This window comes from Ursus americanus, chromosome 6 (genome assembly GCF_024610735.1).
Source record: "Ursus americanus isolate L20-20 chromosome 6, mUrsAme1.1.p, whole genome shotgun sequence".
Lineage (NCBI taxonomy): Eukaryota > Metazoa > Chordata > Mammalia > Carnivora > Ursidae > Ursus > Ursus americanus.
Window position 1 is genome coordinate 19,497,361 of NC_142132.1, and position 27,489 is coordinate 19,524,849.

The 27,489-nt window shown below is 38.1% G+C and overlaps 2 protein-coding genes and 1 long non-coding RNA gene across 6 annotated transcripts in view; 1 reads left to right on the forward strand and 2 right to left on the reverse strand.

The window, feature by feature from the left end:
• The window catches only part of LOC123795950 (uncharacterized), a 63,076-nt gene extending 55,663 nt beyond the window's left edge, over positions 1 to 7,413 (reverse strand). For both annotated transcript variants that reach the window (XR_006780634.2, XR_015724731.1), the window contains exons 1-2: positions 7,092 to 7,413; positions 3,257 to 3,358 (exon numbers count right to left, since the gene is read on the reverse strand). This is a non-coding gene — a long non-coding RNA (uncharacterized LOC123795950). The remainder of the gene's footprint in view (positions 1 to 3,256; positions 3,359 to 7,091) is intronic.
• A 171-nt stretch (positions 7,414 to 7,584) lies between these two features.
• Positions 7,585 to 19,374, forward strand: SMNDC1 (survival motor neuron domain containing 1). Of its 2 annotated transcripts, none has more exons than XM_045803078.2 (6): positions 7,585 to 7,771; positions 8,987 to 9,106; positions 13,942 to 14,084; positions 14,701 to 14,862; positions 17,340 to 17,493; positions 17,967 to 19,374. In XM_045803078.2, exons 2-6 carry the CDS (start codon positions 8,987 to 8,989, stop codon positions 18,102 to 18,104), a joined length of 717 nt encoding a protein of 238 aa, XP_045659034.1. In that variant the 5' UTR covers positions 7,585 to 7,771; the 3' UTR covers positions 18,105 to 19,374. The 2 variants fall into 2 exon arrangements, with proteins under 2 accessions (XP_045659034.1, XP_045659036.1); XM_045803080.2 differs by lacking the exon at positions 7,585 to 7,771 and adding an exon at positions 11,785 to 11,972.
• Positions 19,375 to 24,637: 5,263 nt separating this feature from the next.
• The window catches only part of MXI1 (MAX interactor 1, dimerization protein), an 86,363-nt gene continuing 83,511 nt past the window's right edge, over positions 24,638 to 27,489 (reverse strand). For both annotated transcript variants that reach the window (XM_045803076.2, XM_045803077.2), the window contains exon 6: positions 24,638 to 27,202. In XM_045803076.2, the coding sequence (XP_045659032.1) occupies positions 27,039 to 27,202 (164 nt within the window). In that variant the 3' untranslated portion in view covers positions 24,638 to 27,038. The remainder of the gene's footprint in view (positions 27,203 to 27,489) is intronic.

The following is a 27,489-nucleotide window of genomic DNA, read 5'->3' on the forward strand; positions in this document are numbered from 1 at the left end:
TTTTCAGCTGAATTATTTTCAGTCCCCTTCACAGACACAGCCCACATCTATTGGCTGATCATTTGGGGTTGGGTGGGTATAAAGTCCTGGCGCCCTTCACTTAAGGGGTAGAGAATCTTTAAAAGGCCATTCAGGTCCAGAGTTCCTCTAAGAATGACCGAAGACAGCGGCAGCTGTGTGACAGCTGCTTCTCCCTCTGCCCCGCCCTGCTCCTGTCACTCTCACAGGTGATGATTCAAAGGGTACTACCCAATAAACTTCTTCATGGAAATCTGAGTCCTTTTCCCAGGAACCCCAACCTATGGCACCTACCACGACCACAAAAAGCTTTTCATGAGCACTAATTACACACAATGAAGAGTGGACATAGGACTTTGGATATAAAGTTATTTTATTGAAGGAATCATAGCAAGAACAAATAAAAACATATATAGTAAAACCAAGAACAGGAGTTGAGTCCAGGTGACTAGCAATTCTTCATCTGTTAGATACTATTAACCATAATTTTTCCCCCCTGGTTGTTGTTTTTTCCCTATCTCCTCCCCTAAAAAGCTGCTTGACAATGTTACTAATGCTACTTCTCTAAGGCTCCATCCCGGGGGGGGGGGGGGGGGAGAGGGCGGGGGGGAAGGGGAGGTGCGGTACAGTAATCAGATATCAAAAGATGCCTGTGTCCCCACTGCTACCTAATGGGTTCTTTGAGCATTGAAGCCTCCATTGAACAGTACTTTTTTTTCAACTGCTGACACTATGTCAATAAAATGGCTAAATGTGACCACATCAAACTATAGGCCACTAGTCTTCATGGGGCAAAACTCCAGGGCTTATTTTGACTTCTGGAAAGAAGTTGTGTTAACTGTCTCCTTTTTCCTATTTACATTTGGGTACGTACACGCAGGCCACCCAGGCTGTTTTTAAGTATCCTTAAGATAAAAGAGAAGGGGAGTACCTGCGTGGCTCGGTAGGTTAAGTGTCTGCCTTCAGCTCAGCCCATGATCTCAGGGTCCTGGGATTGAACCCCATGTGGGGCTCCCAGCTCAGCAGGGAGTCTGCTTCTCCCTCTCCCTCAGCCCCCGGCCCCTCCCCCTGCTCATGCATGCTGTCTCTCCCAAATTAAAAAAAAAAGATTGTTCTATTATCCACTGTGCAATAAAAGTGATATGAAGTGCAATGAACTGTTCTATTATCCACTGTGCAATAAAAGTGATATCTTAGAAAAATGTATTTTTTTGAGATAGTCAACGAGAACATAGGGAAATACTCAGATAAAGAGGGTTTTTTCTGGGGCTGTGATGCAGATGAATCCAATTAACTCCGAGTTTTAAGACCATCTTAAGACTACCACTAGAGACTGCTATATGAGAAAGCCAAATAGGGCCAAAAAAAATATGAAGAAAGCTCCTGTCACCACATCAGAGGGCAAGGCCCATTGGACCCTCTCCTGCATGTGGGTAAGTCAAAGTAATTGATTCTCAAGCTTTCCTTCCTGGCCTTCAAAGAGCTCCTGTGACTGCTTCAGCCTCCACTGCCCACATCTTCCTGCTAGACCTTGACCCATCCAGCTTTCTACAGCCTTTTGTTTCTGACAATTAAGGACGCTTTTGTAATCTCTCATATTATTTCTAAGCTTGGTAAACTGTTAGCTCCTAGAGATCCTTTCAATTATCTATCTGCTGCTTTCCCCCACCATTTCCCAAATACACACACACACACACACACACACCCCTAAAACTATTTTAGCTAGTTTATGAATATTTTTCTTTTTATTTTGAAAACTTTGAAACATAGAGAAAAGTTGAAAGATTAGTACAATGAACACATGTATCCTCTCCAACGACCATTAACATCTTGCCACATTTTAATTCTTTCTCTTCATATATATATATACACACACACACAATTTATACACATACACATATGTATATACACACCTACATTTAATCACGTATATATACACACACACACACACAATAGTCCCCCCTCATCTGCAGTTTCACTTTCCATGGTTTCAGTTACTCGCAATCAACTGCAGTCAACAAGCACATGATCCTCTTCTGAGCTATAGTCAGAAGGTCAACAGAAGCCTAACACTATGTCACAATGCCATGTCATTCACCTCACTCATCTCATCACATAGGTATCTTATCATCTCACGTCCTCACGAGAAGGGTGAGTGCACTACAAGAAGATATTTTGAGAGACCACAGTCAGATAATCTTCATTATTGTATATTGTTTTTTAAAGACTTTATTTATTAAAGAGAGAGTGCGTGCAAGGGGGAGGGGGTAAAGCAGAGGGGGAGGGAGAGGGGAAGAATCTCAAGCAGACTCCATGCTGAGCTGAGCACAGAGTCCAATGTGGGGCTCAACCTCATGACCTTGATATCATGACCTGAGCTGAAACCAAGAGTCAGATGCTTACCCAACTTAGCCACCCAGGTGGCCCTATTATGGTATATTGTTACAGTTGTTCTATTTTATTATTTATTATTGTTAATCTCTTACTGTGCCTAATTTATAAATTAAACTTGATCATAGGTATGTTATGTATAGGAAAAAACAGTATGTATAGGGTTTGGTACTATTTGCGGTTTCAGGCATCCAGTGGGGGTCTTGGAATATATGCTCCCCCCCAGTGTGGATGAGGGGAGACTACTGTGTGTGTATATACACACAAGGATACACACACACACACACACACACACACACACACGTATACATATATATTCATACACACACCCACATGAATTTTATGAAATTTCATACAATTTTTTTGGCTGAACGATTTAAAGATAAATTACAGATGTATGGCACTTCATCCCTAAATACCTCAGCAGGTCATTCTTCTAAGTAACCTAAGTAAATTTCACACTCAATAAGGTTAACAATAATACAGTACCATCTAATACCCAGTCCATATTCAAATTTTCCAAGTATCCTCAAAATTTCTTTTATAGCCTTTTCAAACCAAGACCCAATCAAGATTTACCCATTGTATTTATTGTTCTATCTTTTGGTCTTTTGCCTCTTAATCTAAAAGTCCCCCACTTTTTTTTTTTTTTTTTTTTTGAGGTGAGGAGGGGCCGAGGGAGAGGAAGAGAGAGAATCTGAAGTAGGCTCCCAGCTCAGCGTGGAGCCTGACTCGGGACTCAATCTCACAACCCTCAGATCATGACCCGAGCCAAAATCAAGAGTCAGAAGCTTAACCAACTGAGCCACCCAAGCATCCCTCCACAACTCTTTTTAACAACACTGACCTTTTGAAGAATTTAGGCATTTTCTTAGAATGTCTCACATTCTGGATCAGATTCTTCCCTCAGGGTCATTTTATCTGTTCCTCTATCTCCATTTCCTGTAGACTGAAATTGGGTCAAAAGGCTTGATTATATTCAGGTTAAGCAGTTTTGGCAGAGTTCTTTCATTGGTGATGCTGTTACTTGATGTTGCATTGACTCAAAAGGCCTATAAAGTCAGGTTGTTCACCATTTGTGGTGCTAAGTTTGATCACTAGGTTAATTACTTTATAGTTAAGTAATCTGTGGGGTGATACTGTGACAGTGCAAACATCCCCTTTTCCCTAGTTCCTTTTACAAGATAGGTTCTAGCATCTACTGATGATCTTTGCCTCAATTATTGAGGACTACACATGCCGATTTTTCCAACTCTATTATTCCATCTGTAGGTACTGGCTGGCATTCTCCTACAAAGAAAAAAAAACCCTTCCCTCACCCTTGATTCTGAGTATCACTCTAGACTTAGGAACTTTAAAAATGCATTCAATGCTTTGCTCATCTATCACAGTCATTATTCTGTTTAGCCTAACTTGACACACTTGGCCAGAGGAGTCAGACTTGATCCTATTAGTTTTGGGGTACTTCCTTGCTTTCCAGCAAGGTGTTCTAGGCTCACCTTTGTACTTTTGCATTTTCTGGGTCTGAGACCTGAAAACAACCATTTCTCCAAGAAATGCTGTTTCTTTTGTGGAGAAAGGGATCTAGATATCAAGATATGGACACCCTCAATTGGGAGAAATTATATATATGCTTCTAAGAAATATATACAAAAACAATTCTAATTCAAATTTAACTTGAGGGCTTTCCCCCAAAACCTTCTTTTATTTTATATTTTTCATGTCTTTTCTCCCAGATTTCTAACATAAATATATTATTCACTTTATAGTAGACATTAAAGAGTTTCAAAATTGCATTGCCAATAGTACTATTAGACTAAATCTGTGACATCCGAGATTTTTTTTTTGTTCTTTTTGCCCTCAGAGTACATCCCACCAAGAACATATGTAAGACTATTATTAAACACCATTTCTTTCTCTTTCTTTCTTTCTTTTCTTTCTTTCTTTCTTTCTTTCTTCCTTCCTTCCTTCCTTCCTTCCTTCCTTCCTTCCTTCCTTCCTTCCTTCCTTTTTAAGATTTTTATTTATTTATTTGACAGAGAAAGAGAGAGACAGCCAGCGAGAGAGGGAACACAGGCAGGGGGAGTGGGAGAGGAAGAAGCAGGCTCCCAGCAGAGGAGCTTGATGCGGGGCTCGATCCCAGAACGCCGGGATCACACCCTGAGCTGAAGGCAGACGCTTAACGACTGAGCCACCCAGGCGCCCCTAAATACCATTTTCAAATATGTCTAAAGAACTTTGAATGATTCTGCCATTTCTGATCCTTGTAAAGCCTCAGGTTATAATCTTTTTCAAACTGAAGGAATTCTGTTTTCTCTTTTCGGTGGCATGTTTTCAGTTCTTTAGTGGTACATGTAAAACACAGGAATAGCTGAAAATGCACATCCTAAGATAAGCAAGGCAGTGCAGATTTAAGTGAATAAACCAGAATTGCTATGACTGATGAGCACCTCCATTGGTCAGAATCCATTTAAAGGTGTTTTTCTGTCACCTTTAAATGAATGATGCCACCTAAGAATCACCTCAGGGTATATTTTCAATGCACTGTGTGCAAAACACTCAATGATTACAAAAAGCCAGTAGCTTGCCCTGTAGCAACTCTTCATGCAAACATTCAAAACACCTATTATGACTAAAGAGGGCAAAGGCACAAGCAGTTTTTATGACTATATACACATCTCTAATTCATCATCTTAGGCATTCGTCAAGACTGTAAAACATGTGGGCAAATCTGGTGCTACTTTTAGTCAGGAAGGGAGGCAATAAAAGCTAAACTAAAGAATGCAATCTCTTGGAGCACCTGGGTGGCTCGGTCGGTTGCGCATCCGACTCGATTTCGGCTCAGGTCATGATCTCAGGGTCTTGGGATCAAGCCCTGAGTTAGGTTCCACACTCAGTGGAGTCTGCTTGTCTCTCTCCCTCTGTTCTTCCCCCCTACCCGTGCTTGCATTCTATCTTAAATAAATAAAACCTTAAAAAAAAAAAAAGAATCCAATCTTTCATTTAACCAATAGTTTGTTGCATACTCTTGTGCTCTGCAGTGGGTTGGCACATTTCCAAGGCAGCGGCTATATTTTAATTTTCTTTAGTGGTGAAAGAAAATAGCTGTATATTCTAATGACAATTTGGAGTCTTCAAATATTATTTACCTACCAGGTTTCAATAAAATAAATACCAGGTTTAAAGAACTATAGGTTTTAGATACTGCTCTTTTTGAAGAATAAACATGATCAAATTTGAATGAGAATGTTTTAAGAAAAATTAGACAGTGAAAGTAGATTTTCACACTTCAGTGGAGGGGTAAGTCTGAACACTTATTTGAAGTATCACTCTTAGTCAAAGTTTATACTTGCTCCAATTTTGTCTCTAATAGCTACTGAACCGCTCTGAAAATTAAATGAATACATGTAAAGTGCTTAGAATGGCCCCTGTTCTATATAACTGTTATTTCTTTATGAGAACTAAAATTAAAACTATATTGCTTTTTTCCCCACCAAATATAATCTATGTTGTACAGAGGAGTGAGAGATTAAAAGCAATCCTGAAAATAAAAGCTATCAAGATGATAAATCCATAAGTAAGTTTATAATAAGTATTTTCCTATTTTCTGATCTGGAGGTGGTTCATTAAGAGTTCTCTTATTTGAGGGGTGCCTGGCTGGCTCAGTCAGAAGAGCATGCAATTCTTGATCTCAGGGTCCTGAGTTCAGCCCCACACTGGGTGTAGAGATTACTTAAATAAAATAAATAAAAAAAGAGTTCTCTTTAGTGAAAGATTTTTACACAACTGCAACGTTACTTTATATTCAAGGAAGATCCTCCTCTCATTAGTTCTTCAAATAGACAATTAGAATAAGTGCAGTTTTTAAAAACTACATTATATTTTAAACACATTTCTATCATGTTAAGGAAGCACATCATTTCTGGTCTCTCTTCCCTCTTAATTCTAGCTGTGCACTGCTGCCCTCTGCAGTATTTCAGTTCTTCCAAACTGCCATCTCAATTATCACAAATCTCATCTAGTTTCCACCTCTGTAGGTTATCTGACTCATTGAGAGGGTTACGTCTGTGTATGTAGAGAAGAAAAGGGAAGGCTCCTTCAAAAAAGCAAGAAGGCACTACAGCAACATGTTGTCACAGTCCAAAAGAGCCCATCTGAGAGGAGGGCCTACTCAACGGTCCAGCAAAAGACCCTACCCCACCCCCACCCCCGGCCCCGGGAAGGTTCTTTCCTGGCTTTCATATAGCCTCTTTGTTCACAGGATTTTATATTTTTAATTGGAAAAAATGATATACGTATGGAAAAAATTTAGAAAGGGTAAACAGTGAAAAAGATAATCAGTGAAAACATTTGCCTTCTATTCCAAATCTCTAGATAGGTTTATGTATCCATCCAGAGAGTATATATTACAAACATACATTTCTTTTTAAACATAAATGGAAGTATCCACTTCATTCTGCTTATCCAATACAGTAACTTGGAGATTTTTTCTCTATCAGGCGAGATTAACCTATATAGTTTACTTTATTAAAACCAAATAGGTTCTAACAAAATGGTTTTAAGTAAATCAACCTTCTCTCCAACAGGCTCTGCCACAATTTAATTAGCTTTTTATTGCTACGGAGGCTTTTCTTATTATATAAAGCGATGGCTCTAAAACTTGAGCGGATATTGGTTATCACCTGGAGCGCTTGTTCAAACAGGCTGCTGAGCCACCTCGAGTTTCTGATTCAGGAAGTCTGGAGTGGGTGCTGAGAACTTGCCCTTGTAATAAATTACAAGGCGATGGTGATGCTGGGGTTGCGGGGACCACATTTTGCGAAACAACCACTGGTATGCACGCTGCATTGAACTCCGTTCCTCTCACCTCCTAGCATCGCTGGTCTAAGGAGGGACAAGCGATTACTCCCTTGGGAACTTCAGGAAGGGGCCGAGAACTCCTAAAGAAGTCAAGAACTCTGCACTCACAGCTGAAATTGGGATAAGACAAACCTACATCCGGCCCCTGGCGCAACGCAGCTACGCCATTTCCTTTCTATGAAGCTCCGCCCACTCCGCGTCCCTAGAGCGAGTAAGTGTGGGCGGCCAGAGAGAGCTGGGCATCACGTGGGTAGGGCGAGGTCTCGCGAGGCTTTTAACCTCTCGCGAGTTTTGACCCGCTTCTGTCTTTTCCTCCTTCCAATTCCCGGCTTTCTTCCCCTCCCCCCCCATCGGAGACCGAGTTCTCCCATTTCGGACCGAGTGGCCTTGTTGTTGCCGCGGAGATTTTTCCTACTGGTGCTGCTGCCTCTGTCGCCGCCGCTACCACTGGGCTCATTTGCCCCAACCCCTTCCTGCTGCCCTGCCCCCAGCCCCACACAAGGTAACGACGCCGGTGAGGGAGAGAGCAGGGCCTCGCCGGGCCTCGGCCTCTCCTTGAAGCGGAGGCCCGAGGCCGAGCAGCGGGCCGCATCGGAGAGACCTGGGCGCCGGCAAGAGTCTTAGGGGCCCGGCCTCCTCTCCCACCCGGAGTTGGGCCCTGAGCGGCTCCGGACGGGGCTGGGACCTCCGGGCGGTGGCGACGGCCTGGGCTAAGCCGGGAACCGGTCGGGTGGGGTAGGGATGGGAAGGCCTCTTGAAGCCCTCAGCCGTTCTGCGCGGAGCGCGTTTGGGGGTGTGAGGCTCCGGCACTGCTGGGGTCCGCTCCGTTTGTGTTTTCCGTTTCCCTGGAGCTTGTGTTGGAATTTCGAGTTCTGAAATAATCGACCAGTTGTGGCGGGCTTTGAGGTGTTGGGTGCCTAGCTTGCTCTAGCCTTTTTGGAGCCCTTCCAAATTATAGGCTGTGGTCGGACGGGAATTGTAAGACAGAAGGGTCCTTGGAAACCCCGCGTGTTTGCTTTGTAAATCGAGAAAGGATTCTTGTATCTTATTTTCCGGAGAAGAATGAGCCAGATGGGGTGAAAGGCAACGCTCCTTAGAATGCCTAAATGGGATAGTGTTTTCTTTAATGAAGAGGCTGCATAGGCAATATTTAAGTGACCGAGTGAAATATTTTTGCTCTTGGAGGAAAGGTTCTGAACACACTTCCTAATTAATAGCTCATGTAGAGAGTATTATTTATGTAGTTAATCCAAAAGCCATTTATATTTTGTTTTGGAAGTATTCTTTAGTGCTTAAAAATATTTTTTCTTAAGTCTCAACTCTTTCAACAGATTCGTGCTTTTTTTTTTTTTTTTCCTGGCGAAGATGTAACAGCCCTATGAATTGAGCCAAATACAGTGTCTGACCTGTTACAGGAGTTGAAAGAAAATTAGAAATTCTCCTTTTTCCTTTTGTCTTAGCTCTTGTCTGATAAATTCCACACAGAAACAAAATGAGTTTATAATCTGCGGAATCCATTCCCTTGAAGCTTGGATTTGACTCACAGCTTTTCTCAGAACTAAGAGTAAAGGTAACAGTATAAGTTAAGCTGCAGCAATGAATTATATTAAGGAGTTGGGAGCAAAACTGGTAAGGATTAAGTCAGGCAGACAGGGAAATTACTTTTATGGAGTTTTTGGTTCAGTTTTCATGGTCTTACTCTTTTTATTTTCCCCAGATGTCAGAGGATCTAGCAAAGCAGCTGGCAAGCTACAAAGCTCAACTCCAGCAAGTTGAAGCTGCATTGTCTGGAAACGGAGAAAATGAAGATTTGCTAAAATTAAAGAAAGATTTACAAGTAAGTATAAGAGGTCACTAATAGTTACATTGCTTGGAAAAAGTATTTCTGTGTTTTTCAAATAATTTATTGCTTAGAATCCAAAGCACCATTTGGAGGGGAGTGTTTCTTCCACTATCCTCCCTTGTGTGTACATGTGTATACGCACATGAACATGGCTCACAGAAGTAGGGTTGCTTCCTCAGTTATAGACATTAAAATGAGTAAAGCACTGTTCTTACGTAAATCTTGTATGTTCATATAATTTTTAAAAATAAGTTGAATTTAGATGTCTCTGTCAAGCCTTCTAGAGAAGAGGTACATGTAACTTTACAGTGGAAAGTGCTTTTATTTTTAAAGATTTGGCAAAGGAAATTTAGTTTGAGAGTTAATTAAAAATACATGGAATTAAAAAAAGTTAATTTGTTTTATTGGTATTGAAAAAACAAATGTGGAAGCATTTTATAAATGATAAAAACAATGAGAAAAATATAACCTGATTAAGATTCTTTTTAATGTCACAAGATTCTTTGAAAATGAAATGAGAGTGTGTGTGTTTCAAAGCTAGCAGGTAAACATCTTGTATTGGAAAACATATTATGAAGATATATAAAGAGATACTTGTTTTCTGCCTAAATGCTACATAATGTTTGAATTTAAGGCTAGATTTTACATTGTAGTTGTTGACACTTGTTGAAGTTAAATTGAATGGGTGTGGAAAGGAGATCTTAATTTGTCACGGGAAGGTTCAGTAGGTATGAGACTTGCCTTTTTAAAACCTGCACTGGGGTTTCAAGACAAGCATAAAACCCTTATGGTAAATATCTGTTGTTTCTCAGAACATGAGGTTGATTGATAAAAATACTGTATATATGTACATATGTATCACTTCATTTTAATAAATTTGAGAACTTAAAATTTTGAACCTGGTTTTTTGAAAGTTTTAAAACGTGCTTTGATTTGATGGTCTTTCTTTACTGATTTGGTACAAAACCAGAATCATCTTTATCCTATCTAAATCCTTTCCTTCCCTTTGTCAGCCTCTTGCCCATTAAAATTAATATTTTAGGGATATTAGAACTGCAAATAAATGAAACTTATTTGAAATGGGGTCCAGATTCAGAACTTTGAAAGAGTTTATCTGGGCATAATTAAAATGAGTTGAATATTTTCAGGTTCAAATTGTGGAATTAGGATAAACTTGCCTGAAATTGCAATAGTGTGTAATTTTTAAAAACACAGAAAACAGGACCCCTCTTCAGTATGTAGAAGTCAGACCAGTGAATTTGAGAGTGCTAGTCAATACTAAAAAGATGTTTGGGGAGCAATTTCTCCCACTCCCAGGCCAACTTTCTGTTTACCTCAAAGAGAGATTCTGGCATGCATCTTCTTTTACCACCTTAAAAGCAGTCCTTTTTTTCTTTTAAGAAAATAAAACATTGTGGTATTATGTATATTGCTATCTGGGCAGTTGGAAGAAAGATATGTGTAGAACTGGTAGAGGGGAAGTTGGGAGTGAAGGTTGAAACATTTTTTTTTTTTTTTTTAATATTTCTAGAATAAACTTCAAGAGTCTAGGCAGAATTGCCTTACTATGACACGGTCTATAATGGAAGTATCGTAGGGAGAGAGACTGTTGTGGTAGGCATTGAAGTAAGCACATAAATGGCTTACTTAGGGTTCAGTTAATAAGGATCTGGGGGTCATTTATCTGTGAAGTATCCTCTTCTATAACCATTTAAAAGAGCACTGTCCAGTAGAACTTTGTGCCGTGATGAAAATGTTTTATATCCACTGTGTTGTACTGCAGCGACTAGGGACTACTGAATATTTGAAATACAGCTAGGGGAGCTGAAGAACTGAATTTTTAATTTTTTTTAAGTAGCCACTTGTGACTACCATATTGGATAGCACATATTTAGAAGCTTAAGTTCTAAAACTTCAGATAGTAATAATACAGAATGTTTTCCCTGACCAATATCTTGATCACGGTTTCTTTTCCTCTTATTTTGTCATGAAAACATTTGTCATTTCGGTTTGCTAGATACAGGTCTCTTTTGAACTGAAAATTACTCAAAGATAGAAGGCGTCATTGAAGATTAGATAGTTTTGAAAAGTGTTTGAATATTTGCTTCCACCTAGTGATTGTTGTCTCCATTGATTACAGTTACAGCTTCTGTTTTATCATGGATTTTTTCAAAATATTTTTCCTTTTTATCTCTTCTCTGTTTTCTGGGATATATACCTCATGCCTTTGATATTTAATTCTGCCTTTTATATTTGCTGAAAACTTGTTTAGACTGATGACTGAGTTTGTGGCCTCCTTTGTTTTGTGTTCCTTTAGTGGAATGTCTTTACCCCGGTTATGAATCTGTTTGCCCTTTCATTTATGACAAAATGCTTTTCTGCATTTTTTCAGTGACTTCATTTTGCCAGTAAGCCTTCCATGTTTATCTTTTTTATGTACTGTCTTTCATATAGAATAAAGTTACTCAGCAGGCAGCACATTGATCTACTGAAGTCCTAATTGCCTTTTTTCACTTAAAAAAGTGGGTATAGTAAGATCTAGGCTAGCTACCTGACTAGCTCCCCAGGCAGTCTGTGATAATCACAAAAATAGTCAATTTATTAGGCTGTTTTGCTGAATAAACTGGTTCTAAAGGAGGCAGGGGTCAAGTCACTTGTCTCATATATTACAGTGGCTCTCTGCATCCCCGAAACGCCTTCCTTCAGTAAGCAGAGTGCTTGAGTGCACCCTTTGACCTGCTGATATGTAGATCACAACATCTGATGCTTCCTGGAATTGCCGATTACTGTAACTGCTGCCCATCTGTCGATGAAGGAGCAGTTTCAGAACTCAGACTTGGGGGAGGAAAAGTAATTAATGGTATGTACCTTTAAGAACCCCCTCATACATAAAATAGTTTCTCTAATACTTTGGTCCGTATGCACATGTAAAGAAAACATTGAGAAGGGTCTTCATAGCTTGTTGGGAGGGGTATGTGAAACATGGCAAAATGAAAGGACTACTAGGAATAAATGCTTTGGATTTTTTAAAAATCCAATCCTTTAGTGTAGGGCTCTGAAAATTGTAACATGCACAGCTTTTCAGGACCCTTTGGAGAAAATGTATTTCCTTATGAAAATAAAATGGCAAGATGCTCTATGCTAAGAGAGGTAGGGGTCTAAACCTGAGACCTACAAATGTTGAAATCATGTTTGTGCTTTAGTTAAATGGAATTATTTAGTGATAGGGATGGTATGGGCTCTTGAGTCAGGCTTACTGGGTTATATTCTTGGCCCTAATAGTGGTTAGTTAAAAACAAGACTGGATAATTTACTCTCCTTCTTTGTATAGTACATGATCTATTTATGTGGAAGTTCTTTGCTTTATTTGCAAAGGATTGTCTAATTAAAAGGTATTTAAATGGCTCTTTGGCACCCAATAAAATCTCATTAAAGATACTACTCTACTGAATTCTTAACTCAGATCTGAGTTGGTCTAGTTTTTTAATTCACAAAACTGGCCTTTCTCCCAAGGGCTTAATATTCCTTTTTTTTTTTTTTTTTTTTTGAAGGCTCAGATATTAGTTTTTCAGAAATAGCCATGAAGATCTAGAATCTTTAGGAGAAAGGTAATATATAATTTCTTGGCTGCTGAAGCAGAGCTACTACTATAAAACTTCAGGGGGAGCCATAGGAAACTCACTATAGAGTTTAACTTTGCTACGTTTTCTCCCAAAACACAGTGTGATGTTTTAAGGTGTTTTATAGGCAACAGTGGGGGCAGGTATGCAAGTTTTTAAAATGAATCAGATAAGGTGATGCATTACATAGGTCTTCATCAGAGTAAAAATATAGCGAATAGGTAGCACAGTCTATCAATTCGTACTATTAAGTTTTTTAACCAACCCTACCAAACACCCTTGAATGAAGCCAGTACATATAAGCCTGAAATAGAAAAAATACTTGCCACACAGGAAGGTATTGCCTGCCTGTGTGTTAAATTTTATTTTTTCCTTTTAAATGAAGCTGTGCTCATGTACTTTTTAGAATATTTTAAATCTAACCTGGTAATTTGCTTACCAGGATGGGGCAAGTTTTATTATAAATGAATAGGAAGACTACTGGCTTTTTATATGTGCCTATAGTATTTTAGTAGAAATATGTATGAGCAGGAACATTTTTATTACTAATCAGGCTGCTTCAAGAGGTTTGGGTTTTGTTTTATTTTGTTTTATTTTGACGGGTGGGGAGAGAATATGTTGACTAGAGAGTTAATACTACTGCCAAATAATGCCCTGTAAAACAGTCCAGGTGCATGAAATATATGTGACAAGATATGAGATAAAAATGATCTTGAACCTAATTTAGTCCTTCATAATTGACTATTTCTCATATTAGATCTATGTAGCTAAAATAGGCACTTAGAAATAATGCATGGTAGGGCAGCGTTGTTGGCTCAGCCAGTAGAGCAGGTGACTCCTGATATCAGAGCCGGGAGTTCAAGTCCCACATTGGGTTTAGAGCTTACTTGAAAAAAGAAATAATGCATGGTATAAGCTCAAGTCTACCCTTTTTTATTAGTATTTGAGGTTAATAAGTGGAAAGGCAATTGTCCGGGTTTAAATCCCAGTTCCACCACTGTATAAAATACTGTATCTTAGTTTCTCTGTGAGGATAATCATAGTACCTACATGATAGTATTGTTATGAACTACAAATAAATATGTGTAGTGTACTTAATAAATGGTGTATGGTGTGAGAGCTATCGTCATCAAAAACTGAAAACCTGTTGAAAGTAGGTGATAAGCGAATTATAAAAATAATATTATGGTTTTTGTTTTTTCTTTTTAGGAAGTTATAGAACTAACCAAAGACCTTCTATCAACTCAACCTTCTGAAACTCTTGCAAGTTCAGACAGTTTTGCTTCTACTCAGCCCACTCATTCATGGAAAGTAGGAGACAAGTGTATGGCAATCTGGAGTGAAGATGGACAGTAAGTGTAGAAAAAACCTCTAACTATAACATGAAATAATAAAATACAATGGTAAGAAGTTTTTATTCAGTTTGAACTACCCTGTTTTAATCTTTCTATGTAGTCAATATATTCGTAGAGCCAATTTGATTCTTGGGTGGTTACCACTAATACAGTGTTCAGTTTTTAGCTTTAGATTTACATTTTGGGGCAGCTGAAGGGCTTGGATCCTAGAGGAGAGAAAAATCAAAGCAGAGGAAAAAGAACGGATAGCTTAAATAATCTTAATCTTTTCCTCAGATTGAAAATTGAGTGAATGGTTGGCTGTCTTAAGACTTAGGTGAAACACATACACTGAAATTATTCCTATAAAAAATATCTTTTCTCAAAGAGACTGACTAAAGCACACTTAATAGACATATAAGAGATTTTCATGACAATATTTTGATTAGGACCTCTTTTTTTGATAGTAGATGGCTAACTCCAACCACTGTTTTGTATTATCTTTACTAAAGAGCCAACTGATGACAGAAGTTCCATTTGAGACACATGTAATAGTTGAAGCACTGCAGTGTAAGTCTTATAGGCTGAGTACTAAACCTTTACTCACCTGCTTACAGTCATGATATCTTTACAGGTGTTATGAAGCGGAGATCGAGGAGATAGATGAAGAAAACGGCACTGCTGCAATCACCTTTGCTGGCTACGGCAATGCTGAAGTGACCCCACTGTTGAACCTCAAGCCTGTAGAAGAAGGAAGGAAGGCAAAGGAGGACAGTGGCAACAAACCCATGTCAAAGTAAGTGATTTTGACTTTAGCAGTTTAAGTGTAATCTTCCCCATTTTGGTAGTTGAGGTAGTCTGCAAAATCCATGCAGGGTTAGATTAGGGTAAAAAGGTTATAATACTCTTCACCGTTATTTTGAAGATTAGCAGTATAGGATCAATCTTGTCTGTATGTGTATGCCTAGGCCCACTTAGGCATTCAGTATATTTATTAAGAGGACACTATGTACCTCACTAAGCCAGGTGTTGGGTTTCCACCACAGTGAAGACAACCAGCTTTGGCCTTGTCCTGATTGAGTTTATAATCCAGAGAACAAAACACAAAATTAAAGGAACACTTAACTAGTTAAGTATAGAAGTTATGAAGGAAACATAATGGGTACTTTAAGGGAACAAAGAAAAGATACCTATACTGCACTTCAGTCATCAGGGCAAATGTCTTTGAGAAAATAACATCTAAACTGAGATTTGGGGGCACCTGGGTGGCTCAGTTGAAGCGTCTGCCTTCTGCTCAGGTCATGATCTCAGGGTCCTGGGATCGAGCTCCGCATCGGACGTCCTGCTCAATGGGAAACCTGCTTCTCCTTCTCCCTCTACTGCTCCCCCTGCTTCTGTGTGTGAGCATGTGTGCACACACTCTCTCTCTGTCAAATATACAAATCTTTAAAAAAAAAAAAAATTAACTGAGATTTGAAAAGAAAAGGAGTTAGCCAGGTAATGAATGAACTTGAAGGTATGACCTTGGGCAAACTTCTTAACTTCTTATTTGTAAAACAGGGTTGATAGTATCTACATTGTAGGATTGTAAGGATTAAATGTTAGCATTTATAAAGCATGTAGCACAGTTCCTGACATGTAGTAAGAGTTCAGTAAATGTTTACTTTTGAAAAAGAAAACAAGGTTGGAACATAGAAGTAACAAATTCCTGTGGTAAAAACTTGGGACTTAAAGGTGGGTGCTTTGACGAGAGAAGAGGTTAGAGAGGTCAAGGCCAGATCACAAAGAGCTTAACAGCCACTGATGCATTTCAAATAGAAGAGATAGGATGTGATCGAGCTTTCAAATACTCACTGACAGCAGAGGGAAGGCTACTACTGATGTGATCCAGATGTAAGATAATGTGGCCTGAACCCAGGAAGCAGCAGTAGGAGAGAAGTGTATGGTTTGAATGGTATTTAAGAGGTAAAATTAACAATATTTTGGTTAACTTACACATATTTGCCACAGTTTTCTCTTTTTTGGGTTTGTCGTGAGCTTTTAAAACTTAAGTTGCTACAAATATATAAATATATTTGAACTTGGGAAAATTATATCACCTGAGTATCCCAATGAGAAAATCAGATTGTAGAACAATGTAACATCTCTGTTTTGTTTTTAAGTCTCTGACATCGGTGTAAAAAAGCCACACTTAGCTTCATAGTGGTGATTATATGATACAGAGGCATCTAGATCGTATTGCCTCTTTTTAAAGGACCTCTTCATCCTTTTGGTGAGAAAGTATGTACACTGAGCAGAAATTATTGAGAGAGCTGTAGGCCCTGATCCTGTATAGAGGAGTGTTTTTTTAAAAACCCCAGTTTTTGTTTTTAAGAATTTTAAGCTATGATTTCCCCTTAATGCTGCTGTGCTTTTCCTGTCTAGATGAAATCGGTTTTTTTTTTTTTGTTTTTTTGTTTTTTAAAGATTTTTTATTTATTGACAGAGAGACAGCCAGCGAGAGAGGGAACACAAGTAGGGGGAGTGGGAGAGGAAGAAGCAGGCGCCCAGCGGAGGAGCCTGATGTGGGGCTCGATCCCAGAACGCCGGGATCACGCCCTGAGCCAAAGGCAGACGCTTAACGACTGAGCCACCCAGGCGCCCCTAGATGAAATAGTTTTATCAGCATTACATCTCTTTTCTAAATGCAGCATATTAAGCTTGCTAACCGTCCATTTAGAAATGGATAAAGGTTTAGAACACTATTAATGTTAAAACTCATTTCTAAAATGCACCTGGCAAAAGCAATGTAAACATCAAAAAGTCATAGTTTAAATATTTGATTTGAGGGGTGCCTGGGTGGCTCAGTCTGTTGAGCAACCGACTCTTGATTTTGGCTCAGGTCATGATCTTGGGGTCCTGGGATCAAGCCCCATGTCAGGCACTCAGTGCAGTCTGCTTCTCCCTCTCCCTCTGCTCTTCCCCCCACTTGCACACGTGCGCACTCTCTGCAAAATAAAAATGTTAAAAAAATGTATTTGATTTAAATAGGTAATAGATTACAGATATGATTTGAAAGCTTCCAGGGATGCTGTGTATTTCAAGTAACATTTCTTAGTAGTCTGGGTGATTGGCATTGTTGGTGTTAGTGCTTCTCTTCATGTAATGTGTAAGTTTATTACGGATATTTTTGTTTTGTTTTGTTTGTTTTTGCTTTTTGTACTGCTAAATATCTCTTGAGGAAATCATCTATTAAATCTTAAGAGTTGACATTTAGCTGTTATATCCACACAGAAAAGAAATGATTGCCCAGCAGCGTGAATATAAAAAGAAGAAAGCTTTGAAAAAAGCACAGAGAATAAAAGAACTTGAGCAGGAAAGAGAGGACCAGAAGGTTAAATGGCAACAGTTCAACAACAGAGCCTATTCTAAAAACAAAAAAGGCCAGGTAGGTAAATCTGTTTATTGTACTTCATAAATTTGAAAAGTGTAATTGTCATTAAAATAACTTTAAAATGAAAGAGGAGGCATATACGTTTAAAAAAATACATAACTGGATCTTGAATTCAGAATCCTCTTTAATCTTCTGTTGGGCTTATAGCAAAACATCTCCATTAGCCACTGTCTCTCTCAAATACATTATGAATGAGAGAGTTTGTATCAGAAATTACAAAAGACCTAGATTGTTTACCTTTCTATAAACTAGAATTTGAAAAACTGCTTGCTACCTTACATACCACTTAGAGGGAGTGTGATGAACCCTACCTGCTTTGTTAACATGCTTTCTATGCTGGGCATCACTGGTAGATTTTATTTAAAAGAGCACTCCAGTTCCCTTGATGTGTACTATATTTCTTAAGTGTATTTTGGAAATGTTTTCCCCAAAAAACTAATCAGAATGGTTTGTTTCATTTCCACTAGGTAAAAAGGAGTATTTTTGCTTCACCTGAGAGTGTAACCGGAAAAGTTGGAGTAGGAACTTGTGGAATTGCTGATAAACCTATGACACAATATCAAGATACCTCTAAATACAATGTCAGGCATTTGATGCCTCAATAATCAGAAAAACTGTTGGATTTCATCTCTGCAGGGCTTTACATTTACCTTTTTATCCTTATATTTTTCTAAAGGTAAATTATTTGTTAGATGAGTAAGGAAGATACCATTGTCGTCCTTGTTTGACTTCAATAGAACGAAACTTGAAGAAATTGCATTTGATAACTGCTATTCATTTAGCTTTTCGTTACTACTACCACAGTTTCCTCAAAGTTTGTTGAATAAAGCAACTTTTCTAGATAGATGCTGCATAAATACGGCACTTAGATGAATTGTTGATCTTCCTAATATCAGGCCCTTACTTAATGGATGATGGTGTGTACTTTTGGTAAAGTTCTAACTTGGAATTTTCAGATGCTTTGAACTTGCCACATATTGTAGCAATTCACTGGAACATCGAGGCAAAATACAAACCTGCTAAAGAGATCTTTTTTTTCCTTCAACTTAAACCTAGCTGTTGCTAATTAAGCCTAAAAATAGGTTAATTTGATTAATTTAAAATGGCAAACTTTATTTTGAGGTTTTTTCCTTCAATAATTTGTTTCCTAAGCCTATTAGGCTATCTCTAAAATTGACCCAGCTCTTAAAATTTTTTCATTGAGTTTTAATTTTATGTAAGAACCATGTTTATGACCAGCTTCCTTTTCTAAGGTTTTTTTTTTTTTTTTTTTAAACATGTTGATTTTTCCCTTACGGTAGTGGTACCATTTTTTGGATGTGTAATGTTTATATAAGAAAACAAAAAGCTGATGTATAGCCCTGTATACAGTGTAGATACTATTTTTGTAAAAAAAAAAAACAAAAAAACCCAAGGCTAAATTAATGAACAAGAGTACTGAATGTTTCATCATTAAAAATTTATTGTATTTCTTGTGCATTAATCTGACCATAATTTCCCTGTATATTATGTTCATGTAGCTGTTTGTAATTTTTGTTAACTAGATCAAGTTGTCAGCATTTGTTGGTAAAAGTGAACATCACAGTTATTCTGAGTTGAGTTTAAGCCAAATATATGCATAGTAAAGTGTCTTCCTATTAATGGAAGATGGTGATTTTTAGGGTATGTGTTAATTTCAGTTTTTGTATGTTTAACTTTTATTAAATAAAGTGTTTTTAAAATCTCCAGGGTGTGTTACCAGAAGGGTGGTGAAATCCTAGGGGCAGCATTGATAGAGTGATTAAGCTTCAGTGTTTTTGCTTGCATTCATCATTTCCACAGAAGAGAATATTGACTATGTGATAAAGGTTTCAATAAATCCTTATGTACTTCTTACATTAGACATAACAAATTGGATCCTAAAGGACAAACTATTTTTATCTTAAGGGCTTGTGCTGTCTATAGAGGTGTTTGTACATTTTGGTAAAAGAAAATAAAAATTTTAATGACTTTTAAGTATTTTGGCAAATTGAAACTTAGGGAGGACAGTGATGAGAAATAAAATTCTTTATCTTGCCTCTTCATCTCCCTCCCAACCCATGAGGATCAGTTTTCCTTCCTACAATTTATGGCCACAGGGTAGAGCATGTAGGACAGAATGAAAGGTGAAGTCTTCTTTAAATACAAGGCACAAATTACAGCAGAACAGGGCTATTTAGCCTGAAGAACTAAAAATATACTGTTGTCGTTACTAGTAGTGTAACAAATCTCTTAAGAACTAATAATGGTATCTTCAAAGGATTGCAAGGGAACCCTTTAAATTCAAAAGCACTTGGAAAGAAATTTGGTACAATTGTGTGACCACACGAATGGGTTTTGGTGAGATTACCTTGGTATGTTGTTGGAATAGTAATTTACCTGTTATTTGTATAGGCAAGATTCTTGTGTTGGGCCTTGTATCTCCTTTGACCCAAGGGCCTTCCTTTCTGCACATTAATTTTCCTGGATGGGCTTTGCAGGAGAGAGAAAAGGAATAACGGTGACCATACTATATAAAACATTTTTTAAAAAGGTGTATAGCATGCCCGTGTCAAAGACCTAGATGTGGCCCTTTGAAAAGTCCTAGTGTCGAGAGTGTTTCTGGACTAAACAAAGGATCCCTGGGGGGATGGAGTGCCTATCTCCTAGAGTGATGCTTTCATGAGAAGCATGATACCAGTGATATGTTACAAATGTAGGTGGCTAAGTTCAATACTCTAAAACCAAATATGACACTTTGTTATATATATATATATATAACACTGCTATAAAATTTAATGCAGTTTCCCGGTCAAGAAGGGAGTCTTGAAGCTCTGAAACTCAGAATGAGTTCATCACATGAGTCACGTACAGCCCCCAAGTAGCTGTGGTTGCATGGATCTTCTCAAAACTTGACGTTTGACTTTGTTATTGATCATTTCAAGGAAAGAACAGTCCCGATACCTCCCAAATAATTACATTTTACATGTTAGTATCACGAACAACAAAACGCTTTTTTAATTAACATGTAGAAAGGCCATATTGGAAGAGCAAGGACTCAGGAGCCAGATTGCTGTTTGAATCCTGGCCCCTCATTTTTACCTGTGTGCGTAACTCTTCTTTGTCTTAGCTTTCTCAGCTGTAGAATGAAAATACCGGTTTCATTACATTGTAAGGATGAGTTAATTGATATGTGTAAAGTGCTTAGTAGAATACCTGACATGGTAAACACTGTAGAAGTGTTTGCTATTTACTGTGCAGGTGGTAATGGTGACTTGTCTTTTTTTCTTAACCGTAGCAATGACAATGCACGTTATAATGGATAACAATGCCCATTGCTCACGATTTGAAGCCCCTAATTATAAATGTACTCCTGAACTGTCAAATTAACAAAGTTACATATTAAGTACATGCTAGTAGAAGTTTAAATTTTTATATTAGAATATTTTAGGGCGTGTCTCTGATGGGAAGGAGTACAGGTTATAATAAAGTTACCCTAACGCTTGCTTAAAAGAGGGATTCCTGGATCTGGGTCCTGTTCGAGACCTATTTAGGCCAAAGTATGTCTGTTTTTGACAAACACCACAGGTGATTCTGATGTGCATCCCTGGGCCTAGAACCGTGTTTTAGGTTAAATGTAAAAACAGTTTGATTTTTGAAATGAAAGAATTACGGGGAATTTCCTTAGCACAATTATTAAGATTAGGCATCAGGCCAAAATGAAATGCGTCTGTTTGTCATAAGTCATTATTTTAATATGCTTTGTCAGTTTATGTGCATTTGAGTATGTTTCCATTACAATGCAGTTTTAATGCTAAGTGTATCTGCCTTTAAAATAGCAAGGGAAGAGGCACCTGGGTGGCTCAGTGGGTTAAGGGTTCGACTCGATTTTGGCTCAGGTCATGATCTCAGGGTTGTGAGATCGAGCCCTGTGTGGGGCTCCACACTCAGCTGGAATCTGCTTGAGATCTCTTTCCCTCTCCCTCTACCCCTTCCTTCTTCCCCCACTCCTGTGCATGTGCTCTCTCACTCTCTCAAATAAATGTTAAAAAAAATAGCAAGAGAAAACCATCCAGTAACAAATGAAAATCATAGTTTTATAAATTGTCTGTAGGTTGTAATTACAAAAGGTGAAAAATGTCACTTGCACAAATTTAGTCAAAATATATTTTTGGAGCTTTGGTTTGGCTGTTTGCTTCAACTTGGACATTTAACTGAAAGACGAGAGAAGAAAAAAAATCTTAAAACCAATAAGGTTTTATATTTGTTAAAATCTTTGGAGTTCAATAAATATCTGCCGAATTGTATTATTTGTTGTATACTATGAAGCAACCAGTATAAATGGTAATTTACCTGTTCAACAGTAAATGTAAACATTCTTCGTATCTAGGGTTTTTGAGTTGCAAGTTAAACTGAATTTTTACTACAGTGGAGAGGAAAAACATAGCAGGCAGTAGAACAGATAATACCATAGTTTAAACAAAAACACAAGTAATTGAATCCCCTTATACTATGATTTTTATGTATAGATATGTTTTTAAATACCTTAAAAGGTACAGAGACTAATATTGGCATTCTAAGAATTTGTCTTGACCCAGCCAACAGAAAGTAAACGAAAATATAAGATGAAGGTGTTAGAGTTCTGAGAGGTTCTTCAATTGCCTTTTCTGCCTTTCAGCTATGTATATGTAAAGGTCGTTCTTTTGTGGCCTTGAGTAGGGTAAAGCAGATGTGAGAATACTATTGGGCTTGTGGTAGTTGACAGCTGAACTAGCTAAAAATACCAAATTTTGGATAAAGTAATCTTTCAGTTCCCAGGAAATAAAACCAGACAATTTACTACACCAGGCACTTCACCAGTTCACTTTTATGAAACCAGTACAGACTTAAGTTACTGAAATTATTAAAATTGTAATTTGATTTCCCGGTTACTGTCTTAAGATCACAGCTGAAGAAGCCATAGTTAAGAGAAAAGGTTGCTTTTTGTTTGAAGAGCTACTTTCTCAACTTGAGGCCCAAAGTCATGTTTATTATTTTGCTGGCTCATGATTTGCCTTTCTTGGTGAAAACTGATGTGCTTTTGTTTTTTCCCCCTTTCAAGCCCTGTACTCACTTTAGCAAGATGCAGTGCATTTCTGACCAGAGAAACAATTCAGGCTTGGAGGACACTTGACTCTATACCCTGGGAAAACTAGAGTGGAAGCCTGAGACCTCCAGCTAGGCTAGTCTTTAATAGAAGGTAATTGTCCAATTGTTCATTGCTCAGAAGTATGGAGGAAGGAGTAAGTATCCCTTTGGTTCTTTTGCCAGGTTTTTCCCTCCAAAAGCACTGTCAGGTTTAGTTGACATAGTTTTCAAAGTGTGATAAAGCTGCTAGTTTAGAAGCAACTGGCTTCTTAAATTTGTATTTTTAATACGCATTTTAGAGATATCTTACGGCTTTTATGTTTCTACAATGCTGTTTGGTGCCCTGGTGTGAAAATCTGAGATAAATATCCCAGTTATGTAGCCCTCCCAATAAAGACTTCAAGCATTCCTCTATAACAAAGAGCTAAGAGCTTGAGGAAATGGAAAAAATTTCAAAACTATAGGAAGTTAGTTGGCAATACTTTAAAAGAGCTTCATCTAAGCCATTTCCCTTAATAATTTATGATGGTATAAAAAGTAAAACAGAACCAAGAAGTGAGGTTGTCAGCCAGTACATGTATTTTGAACTACACTTATTATTTGGAAGAATCAGGTGTATTCCGCAAGAAAACCAGTTTCCTATTCGATCTAGTACACGGGCCAAGATTTTTTTTCTTGGCAAGGCCAGCACTAAATATTAACTAGGGCATTAGGCAGTGGTTACTACTTGTGCTTAACAGACTCAAGCTCAGGTTAGTCTTTTTTTTAGAAAGACCAGGTAATCACTAAAACCACTGATACATCAATCTTATAAAGTCTTTATTTAAAAAATTCTATAGGACATCAAAATTGACTTACAAAGTATAACCTGTCATTGAATTCTGTAAAAATGAACCATTTTTTTTATTGGAAATAGTCTTTTTCTGCAAGACCCAGAGTCAGAATAACTAAAATTCAAGATTAAGGATGAAGAAATTAGAAGGTTGCATTCATCAGAGAAAGGAGAAGTACAAACCTCTTATTTTTCTTTTGGTGCTACAAACTCCTAGGTTGAGTATGTGTGGGGATTTACATATATCAGTTTTAATCCTTACAACCTTTTTAGATAGAGGTAGTATTTGTAACAACTTCTCAGGAGGAAATGGGCTCCATGAAGAAATTAAGTATCTTGCCCGAAGTCCTTAGTAAATATTAGAATGAGGACTTAAATGTGACCCAAAAAACCCTGTTCTTCCTACATTATGCTGTTGTTGGTAGGGAGTATGGAATTTTTAAGATGGAAGGATAATAAAAGGAAAAAAAGGCAGCTACTGCTTCTTCAAGTGGAAGAAAACAAACTTACAAAAGAACCTTCCTCAAGAGGTTAAACAATTTTCTCTTGAGAAATGACCGAGGCGGGAGTGTGGCCTTAGGTTAGGAAATTTGCCTCAATAATTCTGCCTTTTAAAATCCCCTCATAATGCTAAAAGCTGTCATTGTCATGGGGACTAGAAAAGGCATTTCTACCAGAGTTCTCATACCTATTCTAATTAGAAACTCCAGTCTGACTTCCTCAGACTCTTCTTTGGTAATACACACTGAAATGAGATTTACCTCTATCTACTAATATAGTACTCAGGCATTTTACATAAAGGGTGCCTTAACTCAGGTTAGTGGGTGGGGACTAAACAGGAACTTCCAGACTTATTTTCACTTTAAATGGATAGTTGTAGCCAAAAGGATGCCCTAAAAAGTTATTAAGAACAGATAGTAACAAATGGCTTTGTGTCCTACCTGAAAAAGTTAAGATTATCGGGTACATTAAACCATCTGCAATTAGGTTATGTGGAGTCATCAGTCAAGAAGGCACCTGTTTAAATTATAGAACAGGAAATGGCAATGATTCCAATTCCCATTAGTTCCGGACTACTGAAATAGGATCAACTTAAACATTTAGGAGATAGTTGCTTCTCAAGGTGTGGATGCTCATATTTTTTCCTTCATAGAGAAGGGTGGTACAAAAAGCACTCGGGTATTCTTCATTCACAATTTTTATTTCTTGCAATTAACTTTTATATCTTCAAAGTCGATTTGTCTTTTAAAAAATTAATACTTCTTACTCATCATACAATCCACTCCCCTCCCACAAGGAAAACAAACCCAGGGAAGGAGTAATTTAGAGGGCAGTTGAAATAGGTACTATAGATTTGTGACAAAGGCTTCCCAGCCCACCAACCTGTACATATACAACAAAATGGCAGCACCTGAAGTTCTCCTGAATTAAGTCCAAAATTCCAGCCCTAGGCAAGTTGCAAGTGAATGCCATGGGAATAACAAAAGGGAAGCTTAATCATTGGCTTCCATTTACTTTCCATGGTAGTTAGCAGAGTCTTAAAACTGTCTCCCCTGGGAAAGTCAAAAGTAAGCAAGTATGTAGAGCAACATTTTGACCCAGCCAGGAGTAATTATAAGTGAAACCAGAAATAATTTACCTGGGCCAGAGAAATGAATTTATCATGTTTTTCATTAAGTCCCCAGCACCTGAAGTAGCGAGTTCTAATAATGGGCTTCTAAAGGCATGCAGTTTTTCACACATCTACTTCAAAGAATTTCTTCCACTCAAACATAGCACAGTTAAGGATAAAATATTTTCGGAGGCACAGGAAGAGCACAAAAACAAGTAAGTATATGCTGAGACCTTGTGTATGACCAAGATGGTACACTTCATACATAGAAGCAGTGAAAGCTGTTAAAGTGCTACTTACAAAGGATAGTCTAACATTACACACACAACTCAACTGCACTGCTAAATATGGTTGTCTTTATTTTCTTTTTCCTTGCCCAGCCCTATCTAAACAAAATAAAACTACAGGACTGAAATTAACAACCCATTAAAATCAGCAATAAGTTATGAAAATCATAAAGCTTTTTTTTAAGTAATTAAGGGTAGTTAAATTATTCAAAGTATACAAAGTCCAAAGAGCCAGGGGTAAGGGGTCCAAGAAGGCTTCCTGGGGTAAAGGAGAGGGTGGGGGGTGGGAGGGAACACCTTGGATTTTGAAAGACGAAGGAAACACATGACATCAAAGTGCAGGCTAGAAAAGATATTTCACTTAACAGAAAACATTTCTGAAAATATTGGTAAGAGCAACAATAGCACCTGCACAGTGGGACTGTGAGGAAGGAGAGAGACTGCCTGTAGGAAAATGGAAGCAAATCCTTACAATAAAATGAGACAAGTGCCGAACTTAACTATGTTAAGTATTATAGTGTCTACTATAGATATCAGATGGTTAAAAGCTGGTAAAAGGTAATGATTCTAAAAGAAAATAAAAACAGCATTGACCTTTTTTCTACCTAGCCCAGACCTCAATCATTTTGTGCACTATAAAGAGGTGTGAGGTGTTTTATCATTATCAAATGCTGCATCAAAATAGATGATTTTTTCCCCATGTGTTTTTCCACTATAAAAGACATCTATGTTTTTTATGGACAAGCTTTAAAAAGATGTCATTTTGGTTTTCAACACATACAAACAGTTATCAAAATCTGAAATAAAAATGCTGCCGTGGCTCAGACCTTGGCCTGCTAATCTGCGTGCACAATTCTTCTGGCCCACGCAGACACAGAGGCATGGAGAGCTTTTTCCTTCTGGCCCCTCAATCCGAATTCATAGGCCCTGTATGGTAGAGGCTGTCATACACAGACTGCCCCCATGCTGCCCAAGGGCCTAAGGGCGGCTGACTGTTGAGCTGGTGGTTGGGTGCCCTACTGCTAACAATGCAGGATAAAGTTAGCTTGCTTAGCATGGAATCCAACAGAAAGCTGAGCTGCATGGTGATCCCTTTCAAAAGGCTTCATGGGAGTCTCTCCTTTTGCAGAGCATGAAATGAGCTTGTTTTTGTGTTTTGTTTTTTCAAGAACTGATCATCCACAGGCTTCATGATAAGCTGTCCCAGGCTGAGTTTTAATAGCTCTTTAGCTATCCAAGTTAATGCCTGATTATCTTGTCTTCTCATTACTATAGGTTTGATTTTGTTTTTAGGACCATAAAACTCAGGAAGAAGGGTTCACAACCCCATTCAAATGTGTCTACTCATTGTATTATGAGCAAACTGTAGAAGAAAAAGAGGACAGAATCTCCAATGTTCTCTTTTAAATCAACTAAATCAAGAAAATTTCACACAAGTTTTCTGCTGCCATTAGAAACTGTGATTTTCAAATATGAATATTATGAGTATTTGTTCTGCTGGGGAGGCTCTGCCCCACTTTTTGCTAAGTATTTGCTTAAATAGAGGTCTTTTGACCCTTTTGTTCAAGTATAGTTTTGTTTAGTTTTAAAGAGGAGACTGCATCATGAACCCAATTTAAGAGATTGTTTGGATTGAATTGGCCCAGTGAATGTTTTGCCCTGCACTGTTATGTCATGCTGGGTTCTAGGAAGTGAACGAAAGTTTGACACTGGCACTGGAGTAACCCTCGTCACTCCCAATACTCTGCAGGCTGCTGTGGTCATCAATGTCACTGATGCTGGTGGTACTGATATTGTCCACTTCTCCATGGGAGAACTCTGTGCTTTCAACATCCACTTCAATCTCCTCTGCCAAAGAGAAAAAAGGAAGAACATTAGTAATCTGCACTTTCAAAAACAAATGAGAAAAAAAAAGTCATTATTTTTTGTAGTGTAAAGTAATTATCATCCAAGCTTATTATCAGTGATCTCTGGAGAACAGAAGTAACTGAAGGTGAAGAGACACAGGGATATATTTTGCAAAGGGGAATGTCTGGTATCCAGTGGTGGTCTCAATCAGCAAGTTTACTAAAGCCTTTGACGCCAGTCCGTCTGGACCTCCCACCAAAAGCACTCAGCCTATTTGGGAATTAGTG

What these genes read in the sequence shown, in the direction of transcription:
- SMNDC1 (XM_045803078.2), top strand. Translation starts at nt 8,987, where the DNA reads ATGTCAGAGGATCTAGCAAAGCAGCTGGCAAGCTACAAAGCTCAACTC. An exon ending in GGCAACAAACCCATGTCAAA is followed by an intron (nt 14,863 to 17,339) that starts GTAAGTGATTTT and finishes ATATCCACACAG; the next exon opens with AAAAGAAATGATTGCCCAGC. An exon ending in CTAAAAACAAAAAAGGCCAG is followed by an intron (nt 17,494 to 17,966) that starts GTAGGTAAATCT and finishes CATTTCCACTAG; the next exon opens with GTAAAAAGGAGTATTTTTGC.